At 44.4% G+C, this 12,509-nt stretch overlaps 1 protein-coding gene across 19 annotated transcripts in view; it reads right to left on the bottom strand.

Annotated features, from left to right (window-relative positions):
* UBN1 (ubinuclein 1) overlaps window positions 1–12,509 on the bottom strand; it is a 31,926-nt gene that overhangs the window by 16,994 nt on the left and 2,423 nt on the right. For 16 of the 19 annotated variants that reach the window (XR_014072678.1, XR_014072676.1, XR_014072679.1 and 13 more), the window contains exons 2-7: window positions 10,866–11,153; window positions 7,883–7,969; window positions 7,219–7,314; window positions 6,727–6,861; window positions 5,955–6,058; window positions 4,855–5,293 (exon numbers count right to left, since the gene is read on the bottom strand). Coding sequence is in view for 14 of the 19 variants with exons in the window: in XM_081554726.1 (XP_081410852.1) it covers window positions 4,855–5,293; window positions 5,955–6,058; window positions 6,727–6,861; window positions 7,219–7,314; window positions 7,883–7,969; window positions 10,866–11,114 (1,110 nt within the window). In the remaining 5 variants the exon portion in view is untranslated. The remainder of the gene's footprint in view (window positions 1–4,854; window positions 5,294–5,954; window positions 6,059–6,726; window positions 6,862–7,218; window positions 7,315–7,882; window positions 7,970–10,865; window positions 11,154–12,509) is intronic. The other 3 variants (XM_081554730.1, XM_081554728.1, XM_081554727.1) reach the window with 1 other exon arrangement.

The raw sequence follows: 12,509 nt of genomic DNA on the forward strand, positions 1-12,509 counted from the left end.
CCCACCACATACCAGGAGTCCCTGTTATCCAACACGCTGCCCGTTCTCAGCCCTGTGCCCTGGCTTACTAGAAGGCCACATCACCTGAGAGGCTGGGCAAGCCTGCTGCTTCCAGTCCTATCCCTACAGACCCCCAAGAGCCCCTCTTTCCCTTCCTCAAGTCTGGTGGTCCACTGGACCATCCTGTTGACCATCCAATCATGACAACTTATCTCACCCTGCTCTGTCCCACAGCCCGTTTTTTACATGGCTACCAGTCCATCTGTACAACAAGCTCATGGTGAACGTGAACTGAATCTTACTAATCAACATGTTTCCCACAGTGGCCCATCATGTAACAGCTACTGAGTAAAGTCAGCTGAGTGGGTGATGAATGAACACACAAATGAACAGATTATCACTGCAAGGATGAAAACTAAGAGGAAGAAAAGCTCAGTACCAGACAAAACTTGCAGAGGATATGAAAAAATTTAACTCGGCTAGGGGAGGAGCAGAGGCTGGAGATGGCTGGCACAAAGGAAGGAAGAGAGGGCGTCACTAACATCACCTGTAATGTCTTATGCTGTCAGGGAGTTTGGAATTCCCCTGTGGCACCTTTAACGTGTTGGAATCGTGATTTCAGTTTGAGAGAAAACAAAATGGAGTCATTCTTTTAACTTAGAGACTGCTGGTTATAGGGCTTCTCAGGTGGCACTAGGGGTCAAGAACCCACCTGCCAATGTGGGAGATGTAAGAGACATGGGTTCGATCCCTGGGTCAGGAAAATCCCCTAGAGGAGGGCACAGCAACCCACTCCAGTATTCTTGCCTGGAGAATCACATGGACAGAGGAGCCTGGCAGGTTATGATCCATGTGCACTGTGCATAGGGTCGCAAAGAATCAGAGATGACTGATGTGACTTAGCACACTGCTAGTTATAAGATGCAGAAGCACCTTTAGATTAATTCAACCTAATTAACATGCACTTCAAATGCTTGTTTGTCAGACTCAGCACCACCTCAGGCTTCCAATTTTTGTTTGTTTGTTTTTGGCCGCACTGTACGGCTCATGGGATCCTAGTTCCCTGACCAGGGACTGAACCCAGGCCCGACAGTGAAAGCAAGGAGTCCTAACCACTGAGCTGCAAGGGAATTCTCTCCAATCAAATTTTTAGATATCAGCCATTTCAGAAGTTTTCTGGCTGTATAATTGTTTTTTCCTGATGCCTTCTGAATCATGCAACAGTATCTCTGAGATCTGCCTTTATGCTGAAGTAGTCAAGGGCTGCATTTTTAAATAAATCTAAATAAAAGAGCCACTGACTATGTAGTCGATAGTTTGCCAGGAAGAACTGAGATCCCTCAACCCTAATGAGAAACACCCTTGCCGGAGGTGTTGTATGAATCAGTTAAATCAATCACTCCGAGATTAGCTAGGAAATGCAACAAAACCAGACAGCCAGATTGCACTGATTTACAATAGTTCCAACAGCCTTTTAATGAGCTCTTTATTCATTATAAGCAGAGCCACTTCTAGCCTTTCAGCACCTAGATCACAACTTTATATACTGTACCTGCTTTTGCTGAATAGAGTGAAATCTGACATGATTTTCTTTACAAAGACCAAACTGGTTTGTTTGTTTTTAGCTTGCACCACGAGGCATGCAGGATTTTAGTTCCCCGACCAGGGATCAAACCTGTGCCCCCTGTACTGGAAGTGCAGAGTCTTAACCACTGGACCACGAGGGAGGTCTCAAACAGTTTTTTTTTCTATCTTATTCTCCTTGAATCTGTGTCTCTCTAGTTTTGCAATGCAAGGGTTCTAACTGTACAGGAGGGTGAGCAGCGAGCAGATAGAAGGGTGGGCGACATGTGTCTCTGTCTCTTTTCTATTTTTAGCATCACTATCCTTTCCATTTTATGCTTAAATGAAGAGGAAACAGACATGGGTCATCTGCACGGAACAGGGTGAGTAGCTGCCAAACTCTATCAAGACAGTTACCTATCAAGGCGCAACGTTATCTGAGCTTTCCAACAACCAAGACAAAAGACACAACCAACACATATTAGAAGACAGACAGGGTCAAGGCCATCAGGTCAAACCGCTGGGTTCCCTGGGGCCCATAAATAGACATAGCACAGGGGAGTAAGAAGTGGAAAGTGAGCCAACAAGAGAAAACAGTAACAGTGCTGGAGTGCTCCCTCTCAGAATACCTCTTTCACATATGTAAATTTTCAAATGTATTTTTTGAAGTTTTCAGAATAACATCTAGTTAGAAGACAAATCTTATTTTCGTTTCCAACAGCAAAATATTTTTCCCTGGGAGACTGATGCACATCACGTTAGAATCTGCTTCAGCACCATGGGGGACTGCAAACAGGACCACGGACTCCTCCTCTCCCGGGACTGGGGGTCTCCATGGGAGGGGGCCTCTAGCTGGTGACCTACTTTCCCAACACAGCGTGGCACAAGGGATGAGGTGCATACTAACTCGAAGGCTAGATCATGAGGGTCTTATGGCTTCCACCTTCACCCTCTTGAGATAGTACCGAGACTGTCCTGCCCAGAATGAGAGACGGGAGGAGAGGCCCTGTTGTCCTGGCTGTCCCAACGCCCAGCCATCTTACCAGCTGAATGCAGCCCCGAAAGCCACCACATTTGTGGGGTGGGGTAGGGTGGGTTTAGACACAGTAGAAACTGATACATGTACCCTCTAGGGCCAAGATTTAAAATCTCAACAGACTATCACAAAAACAAAGCAAGGGGGGGAAAAAGAAAAAGAAGGGAGTGAAAAATATAGTGGGAAACTCATAAACACTGCCAATGTTAGTTATATACATCAAGTTTAATTTAAATTTCAAAAAAAGTAATGTCCAGTTCAAGATCTAGGACAGGGCTTCTTATTAATGATCCAAGGAGCCACACGTGACTTTTGAAAATTATGTGTAATTTTTGGGTACACAGGCATCTTTTTCTGGGAAGAATCTCTGCCAGCAGACTCTCACAGCAGGGCCTGGGGACAGAGCACCTGTGCACACGTGCAGGAGGCTCCAAGTGCCCCCAGCGCTGGGGAGCCTTTAGGGTGGCATTAAGTAACTTTCTAAAATAAGCCTTCTTTGTCATGCAATCATTAAAAATAATGAGGGCTTTATAATAATATTTATTAAGTGAAAAGAGCAGAAAACAATTATTCACAACTGTACTTACAACTGCATAAAAACATGTACACAGAGGCTAGAAAAGAAAGTGAGTTGAAAATAGTTTTCAGAGTGGCAGGATTTCCCCAATTTCCCAAGTTTCTTAATGCTGGCACAGAAGGGCCTGCTGATGACTGAAGTAAGTTTCACACGTGAATATACGTTCAAGCCAGTACAGTAACGTCTCGTCACCACCTCCTCACCAGGACCTGAGCCTACCTTACCTATGGGGTCCTGACCCATCTCCATCATGCCTGAGAGACAACCAAGACTTGGCAATTCCTGAGGAAGGACAGCATGCTCAGTGTCCACCTGATGGACTCCAGAAAGTAAGGTTTTCCCAAATCACGACCCAACACTGTTCCACATGAAGCCACTTTGTTTCCACCAGACTTGTCCATCCTTCCCAAGAAAATGCAATAATGAGTCTCAGTTATCAGACTAGGACACCACCTTCGGTGGAAGCAGGGATGCATCCCAGAGCCACTTTAACTTTTCTCTAAGGAATGACTGGCCTCTGCCACACACATCTGACTTGACTCAAGGCTTTCAGAAGCTACAGGATAATCTGATTACAAACCGTAAGATTGAAAAGAAGGAGTAATTTTTTTTTTAATATATATTCTGAGAGCAAGCGCAGGACAGTAAGTTCATACACACCAAGTTCAGATTTAACTACTTCTACCTTAACATCCTGTTAAGACAGACCCTGAATTCTGACAGGGCATAATTCATTTAAATGGGTACATTGAAACAATACTGTGCACATTCCACAAGGATGAACAGAGCTCTGAATAAGACGTCTGAATTATTTCACATGCTGTGCTCAAGTATTTTTTGCAAGTGAGAAAATCATTTGCAGAAGTGGTTAACATTTTATCCTGCCCTAGTCCTAGTGTATATGATGACTAGTATACACAACAGAGATTCTGAAACACTGAGAGTCACTGGTTTAAAACTTAAGCTATAGAGTATAAGTGCCCCCAGGGTTGTCACAAGTCATGATGTCCAAGGTGAAATGGTATTTTAACTAAAATACACTATAACTAATGACCCGTGCTTGGCTTATCATCAGTATTCATGGATCATAGAATTTACAGTCCTTAGTGCTCTAGACTAGATCAACTCCCCATCCCCAGGGGAAAACAGGAGCAATGTCTGCTATTTTCCAAAGACTGTTACTGTTTTTAACATGGGGCATGGACAGCACTTATGGTTCAGCCCTTCTTACTTATCCCAATTCCAGATTCCTATAATCACTACCTAACACTAAACCCAGCGGCAACTAAGCATATGTCCCAGGCCCAACGTGTCTGCAAACTTCTGTGAATGTTCAAAACCTTCAGAAGATTACTAAAGAGAGGTATCTCTGCCTCAGCTGCCTGCTGCCAACATGAGTGTCTGTCACACAAAAGGAAAGATACCCTGACAGGCACAAAGGAGGAGAGAAAACTCTCTCCAGAAGAAAGTAATTTTCCAGACGTGAAGGAATCACAAAAGGACAGGCAGAGCCGACCCTGTGCCCTTGCTTGGGGTGGGAAGAAAGCCCAGTAGAGCAGACACTGGAAGTGCCCACTCACTAAGGGTTGCTCTGGGCCATAGGCTGCGAGTGGTTCAGGATCAGCAACGATCCACCCGATTGCTTCCAGGAGAGCCCAGCCACTCCATGTCACCATACCTGAGCCAGCTCCTTAACGCGCTTCTCCAGGGGCGCAGGCAGGCCTTCGGGAAGGGAAGAGGGCTGCCTGAATTCCTGGTCCAGTCCCACCCCAAGGGAATCGCTTTCATCATCCATATCGCGGAAGGGGCTTCCTTCTGGAGACTCACTGAGCAGTTGCTCCAAGTCCAAATCCGTCAGCGAGTCCATGGCGGTGGCCGCCTGCAGCAAGTCATTGTCAGAGGCGGAGCCGAAGAGCGAGAGCAAAGGGTCGGAGGCGCCTTCCAATTCCCGCAAGCCCTGAGCTTCTGCTGACGACACTGCTATGGGCTTATGCTCTTCCTCCCTCTTTCTCTGAGCCTCTTTCTCCTTTTGGAATTTCTTCAGCATCTCTTTAACACTCAAAGCCCCAGAATACTTCTTTTTCTTCTTCTCCTTACTGGCATTGAGGGCTGTAAAGCTGCAAGTAAAAGGAAGAAGTCAGTTACTAAGATTGCAGGACTCCTCACAAGGGAAATCTCCAGAGGGGCTTCAGCCCCACTCCCAGCACAATGGTCTCCGGGAACCTCAGCCACAAGTCCACCCCATCACTCCTCCTCCCTCCTCTTGGCACATGGAGCTCCTCCTTGCTGGGACCAAAGCTTGAGACTGAATACAGGTTAGCAAAACAGTAACACAAAATGCTAAACATCCAATGGGTTTTTTAAAACCACTGCCAGGCTGAAATAAAAGGTTGCAAAAATAGGAGGGGCAAGAAAGACATTTAAAGGAAGAAAGCAGGTGCAGCAGCAACTTGGAGGGCGGCTGGGGTGAGACCAAGTGAGGCTGAGGAAGCAGGACCGGAGAAGACAACGGGGGCAGAGAAGGGTGCTCAGGAGAACAGGAAACGTCAGCAGTCACACAGTGACAGAAAGACCTGCCAACACGGACAGCGGGACAGAGCGTACTCTGATGCCAGACACACAGAGCCGTGAGACCTCCGACAAGGCCTGTGTGGCCCCGTGAGGCCCAAGGGGTAGAAGGCCCGGCCCTGGCCCCACGAGGCTGTGAGCAGGAGGGCGCGTGCCCCAGCAGCCCTGACGGTACAGAGTCCTCCTAGCAAAGAAGCTGCTGCCTCTCACCCGGCTTTGGAAAACTTGGACTTTTTCGATTTCTTCTCCTTGTCATAAGTGTCATCTTTTTTCTTCTTCTTTATCTTCTCACCACCTTCCTTCAACTTCCGCTTCTGAGAATTAAAGACAAGGCACAGTTACACGGCTCCAGCTCTGGGAGCAAGTGCACTACGCAGCACTGGCCTTCTCCGCCCTGGGTACATCCTAGAGAGCTGTCTTACTTCCTCCACGAACACAGGATTTCAGCTCAGTCCTTGGACCACAGACCCACAGGTCAGGACAGCATTCCCAATGTCAGCAGCTCCTAGGAAACTCGGGCCAGAGGCAATAGAGGCCCTTCTGCAGCCTGAACCCATTTGTTTTAAAATGAGCTGTGTGGGGGCCTACCTCGCATTTTAAACACCCAGGCAGTGATAGATAGCTTTCAAAATAAGCTTATCTTAGGGCTAACTTATTTTCGTTGGAGTGACAGTCCTGGGAACCAAAGTCCTCTCATGTCCACAGAAGAGACACAGTAAGCTGGTACACAATTCCCTCACTCCACACCCGTCACTGCCCTCGCCCCCACCCTGGGGCCGCCTCAAGGAGCGAGTCCCTGCCAAGCCTGCCAGGACACAGGCACAGACACAGTGACTGAGCCTCCAAGTTCATGGCACACATGTGTCTCCGCCACTCTCCTGAGCCATCCTAAACCGGCACAGATTCGGGCAAGTCACCTACTGATCTCATAAGGTCACGTCAAAAAGCACTTCTGAAATCCAAAAGCAAGCAACGTTCTAACCTTGGGAGATTTTTTCTTCTTTTCCTTGATGAAGTCATCCTCAGATTCTGATGCTTGTCTAAACTGTAGGGTTCCTGAGTTAATGTAAAATCCTCCATACTTTGTAGTCAAAGAAGCAGGAACAAGCTCATCGTACTGAAGGGGGAAAACAAACTTGGGTCAGCTCCAAGGTCTGTGCTATGTCCACAGGTGTAGAGTGCATCTTGACAGAACAGATGTGACTCTGTTCCTCTGTCACATTTCAGACAGCATACTAAGTTATGTTTCAGGTCAGTCACCAATGTCCGAGTTAGGAGGTGTTCTGCACAGATCTGATCACCATATTCAGAGAGAGAACCAAGGCCCAGATCAAGGTGTCACCTCCTCTCCCTTCAGAGCAGCTCTTCCCACCCAAAGGGCACACCCACTGACTCCACCCCAGCTCCAGGCACTGTCAGTAGGTGCCTGGATGCCACGGTTCTGGTGGTTTCAGTGGCTTCATTAAGTACTCACCGCCTCAGAGTTATCAATGAAGGAATCGGATTCATCATAACCATAACCCATATCAATCAAGTCCTGTATTCGGTCTTTTCTACGTTTCTTTCCACCCTAAAATTTAAAATAGATCACATGCTTGTTTTTATACTTGTGATAGGAACACACAACTCAAGATCTAAACTTTAAACAAATTTTTAGGTCCAGGGTCACAGGACTTTTTTGTTTTTAATACACAGAATTAATTGTTGCCCTGAACTCCAACAGCTAATGACTAAAGGTTATAAAACACTGGACCAGTCTCTTACACACCTCCCCCAAAACCTTGTTTCCTGAAGACCTTTCAAAATAGGACAGATTTGTAAATGCATAAAGTGGCCTAAGACTGAAGAAAGAACAAAATGGCCTCATATGCCTTGCATCAAAACATTTATTCTCAGGATAAATTCTAACGGTAAAAGCCTCTTTATGTTTACTCATCCATTTAGCTCCACAAGAGTTCCTGCCATATGCACTTTCTGTACCTTAATGCATTTGTTTAATAACTTCATTCTGCTCTCTCCAAGCTCTATACTGGTTTCACATTAGTGTTGATTAGATAAACCACGAAAGGAATATGAAAATGTCTGAAAACCTCTCCCACCCGACAAGGTTGTTCTGTTGCCCAAGAGAGAAATCTTACATATTTTTCTTCAAATTTCCTAGCAAGGGCCTCCACTTTATGCCTTTCCTTTTCTTCGTCATTGAAAGGATCCAAGAGATCTTTCTTCTGTAAAGAGACCATTCCACAAAAATAAGAGTCACAAAAAAATTCCCACAAAGCTATTCATTGATTCCACACCAACAAACTATATAATAAAAACAACTTCTTCAGAAAAGACAGGATAAAATACATATTACCTTCCCATCCATGTTTACCTTACTTGTTTAAGAAAGTAAAATTTCCATTCATGAGACTCAACAGAACCTACCTTGATTAAATACCTACAATCGCCCACTGAAGTACTAGGTCCTATAGTGCTCCAAATATGGCAAAGGGAGTTTAGTCGGGGATGCTCACCCCCGTGTAAAACTGTGTTCCAATATAACTGGTTTCCTTTGTAATACTAAAAATTATTTTATGCATTTAAAAACATTATTCTAAGAAGAGGTCCAAAGGCTTCACCAGACTTGCAAAGCAGCCACTGGCTCAGAAAGGTTAAGAACCCACTGGGCACAGAACAAGCTCCTGACAGCTATTCAACCTTACTGGTTAGAAGAGTGGTATGAACTTAATCTTCTCTCAGTGCTATCAATAGTCAAACCCAAGTTCGTGCCATTACTTTTCCTTGGAAGCCTATCTTGAAGGATCAATAATCTCCCTTCCCTCCCAATCTCAATACTATCTCCAGATATTTTCATGTAGTTTCCCAAAGTTTACACTCCATAAACCTTTTTATTTTTTCTCAAATTTTCCAGAGTTGGACCTTAAGCTTCCATGGCAAGGAATCTTAATTTTAATAAAAGACTTCTGTATCAAATACAGTTAAGACTCTGGAGTCCACAAACACTAAGACTGGACTTTACTTTTTCTACAATGATCACATGTAACCTAAGTGGTTCAAATAACTTTAAGAAACCCCACTTGTCTGGAGCAGCACTGGATTTCATGTTTACTCCTTAACACCCAGCAAGCAGCAGTCATCCACTATTTCCTGAACGCATTAAAGCCTGCCTCTGTCTGAAGACAGCATCTGGAACATAAGCTCCCCTTTGCCCAAGCCCTTCAGGGCCTGTGTTTGTAGCAGACTTGTGACTCCTGTTACCTGTGTAGGTGTAATTCTCTCCTAAAACATCTACTAGAGTGCAAAGTTCCTTTGAGGTTGGGACAGCAGCCTCCCCACCTTTACTCAGTCCTCAGCATTCTAGCACAGTGCCTTCACATTCTAAGACACACATGCTAAGTGAGTTAATATATAAATGTGTCAGATTACATTGTGTTTTGAACACTGCAGAGTAGACAGGGTAATTTAAGAGTTCCGAACCTGAAGCCAGAAGTGAATCCCCTGAAAATTGGATCTGAAGTTCTCTGTGTAAGTTCCACGCATTTTTCTGCAGTTGAGGAGGGCATCTGAACCCCACAAAAGGTGAAATCAGAGCACTGGAGTTCTAATCTCAGTTGACCTACTGATTTAGTTTGAGCCCATAAATAAATACTTTAACCAATTCCTGCTACTTTCTCTTCCTCTCAAGGAAGAGGGTACTGTTCCTACTTTGGAGAAGAGTTGATGAATGGATTTGAAATTACTTTTTCTCAGCCTACCCACTGGCCTTCATACAACCTGGCACAGACTGAAATGGCTTTCATCCATTCAATCAGATCTTTATCAAGGAAACACATTTTTATCTAAAAAAAAGTGGATAGTCCTTCTGACCCAAGGCACCCCAAAGAGCACAACCACGGATCAGACTGAAGAAACATGGCCCGGAGGAGTCAGGCACCTGCACGATCTCTTCAACCCCAGACACTGTGAGCCATGCCAGCCCAACCCCCACGTACCTGGAGCCAGTCTAGAGACTAGAACGCTGCCAGCACAGGACCCTGCTCACTTTTCCCACAGAGGCTGGCAGAGCACACAAGCTTACAGTAGGTGCTTAAAATAAATGCTCCTGACCCAGCTCCTACTCAAACTGCACGGTTCCATTGACATGAAATACAGAAACATGCAAAACTGATCTCAGCTATTAGAAATCAGGACAGTTGTCACCCTTGAGGGCTGAGGTAATATTTTGGGAAGGAAGGAGGAGGGTTTCTATTAGCCCCCAAAATGTTGTATTTTGTAATCTAGGTGCAGGTTCCAGGGGTGTTTGTGGAAAGTCCATCAAGTTGTGTATTTATCACATGTGCACTTTCATTATGCACATAATTCAGTTAAAACGTTTATAAAAAATTGTACAATGTTAATGAATTGCCAAAACATCAGTAATAACTGAAGCTGGGTAATGGGTGCATGGGGGCTTATTATGTTATTCTCTCCAAGCTGTACATGTTTGCAACGCTGCATACTAAAAACATAAAACAAGTCTGCCAGAAAAATAAACAGATCATTTAAAAAACATTTTAAGAAATCAAACTGATTCTCAAAAGCCATAAAGGCTGCCCATTTCTGGCAGGGAAAAAAAAAACTTCAAAAATCCCAACAAAAACAAAACCCACAAAAATAGGTTTCTATCCATCCAAGTAAAGAAACTATTCAGAATAGCACTGTGCTTAGGTGAGATGAGCAGTCTGTGTCTTTGTCTGCCCTTGTATTAGGCACAATGAGATTCCCTTGGAAAAGGGAAATGCCCAGCATGAAATTCCAGCTCTGGAAAAGGCAGGGGCTGGTCACATGAAGATGCAACATTTATAGCCTTGGTATGAAAAAATCTGAGGTTTATTCATATTAATTAGCCATAATACAAATTGGCCTTGGATGTGCCATACATTTTTCTCTAGCATAAATAAGGAAAATGGTTCTAGAAAGAATTCTAACCCTTACCTCCAGAGGCAAAACTGGCAGACCGTGAGCTTACTTAGTGGGGGAGGCCAAAGCCTCTGTATGCTGCTTCCACCCTCTGGAGCCCTACTGGCACACACCACCCTGAGCATTAGATCTGCAGAGCATGCTGGGGCTACGGTGTACCTTGTCTGCGGGCTGAAGTCCTTTCACCTTCCCTCGTAAGTTCTTCACCAGCTCTGGATAGAAGAACTCTGGGCAACGTTTGTGGTCCGGCTCAAAGAGGGTGAGTGTGATCCGAACAGCGGCCGCAGCCGGCTCCGAGTCCTGATGCTGCTCTGCTCCCCCAACTTCCTCTTTCCGGGATTTCTTCAAAAACGCAGGATTCAAAGAACCTGGGAGAGAGGTGAACTGGACCCTGTGGGGCTCCGACATGGCTACCAACAAGTCTTAGTGGGTGTCACTGCATGGCTTCTGTTAACATTGAAAACAAGAGCCAGGTCAAACCAGATGATAAAAACGGTGATTTTTCCTGTTCAGTTATACAGATTTAAGTAAAAAAAAAAATTCACTGTCAAGAATCATTGTTAAATTTATCTTAATTACCGTTTACTGCTTTTTTCTGCCTAAATACTACTTTAAATATAAAAAACTTCATATAGATATAAAAAGCATCCCAAACCCTATAGTCAGAGATAATCACTGTTTGGCATACTTCCAGTCTTTCTGTCCAATGCATATTCGCTAGATCCTTGACATTAGAGATTCCATGTTGATACAGCCTTAAAGAATCCTCAGAATTGCAAAGGAACATAGAGAAAACTGGTTTTCATTTAACTTATCCAATATACTTTTTTTTTAAACTTCAGACTGAGAATAATCTTTTTCTTAAAACCTCTTTATTTTCAGCACCAGCAGTTTACTTTCATGTGGGGCTATTCTTCACAATGACAAAGTTTTCATCAGTTCATAGAAGCTCTGCCTGCCCCAGGATAAGTTTAAGACCACTGTCTCAGGAGCAGTGTGGCTGGACTCACTTCCTCATACTAGTCTGTCACCACCCAAACTTGGGCCTGAGCAAAGTGACAAAATATCACAGGCCAAAGACCTTCCAGAGGCTTCCCCAGTGGCACTAGTGATAAAGAATCTGCCTGCTAATGCAGGAGATGCAAGAGATGTGGTTTGATCCCTGAGTCGGGAAGATCCCTTGGAGAAGGAAATGACAACCCACTCCAGCATCCTTGGCTGGAAAATCCCATGGACAGAGGAACCTGGCAGGCCATCGTCCATGAGGTCACAAAGAGTCAGAATGACTGAGCATGCACACAATATCCATATACATTATGTGTATGTGTACACATGCAATATTCACTTTATTGTGACAATAAAATTGTGACCTATAAAACCAGCTAAGGGAATAAAATACCTAAAAATGAAGAGCTAAAAAAATTCTAATTAGGAAGAAAAGCAACTGACAGCAAAACAGGTTGGTTTTTGGCAGCAAAAAACCACCGTGCACTAAGATGTCAAAAAAAAATCCCCTAAAAGAAACTTCAAGGCCCCCACGACATCTGTGATGCATTGGATTATAGAAACAAATCCAAGGTGAAGACACAAAGGTACCCGCTCGTAAAAGCAGGCAAAGTCCCACCATATGAAGAGAATCTGCACATTAACCAATGGAGGATGTAGAAAGGTCAATTTAGAAGTGGTAACTAGGTCCCTGCCTGACCAGCAGGTAATTTAAAAATGTAATCTTATCTTGGCACAAATTTTAGATAGTATGACCTCATGACTGAGGTCATTTTTACCTAATGGTAAAAAATGCAT

The sequence above is a fragment of the Giraffa tippelskirchi genome, chromosome 13 (assembly GCF_054371585.1).
Source record: "Giraffa tippelskirchi isolate mGirTip1 chromosome 13, T2T-mGirTip1v1.2.pri, whole genome shotgun sequence".
Taxonomy (NCBI): Eukaryota; Metazoa; Chordata; class Mammalia; order Artiodactyla; family Giraffidae; genus Giraffa; species Giraffa tippelskirchi.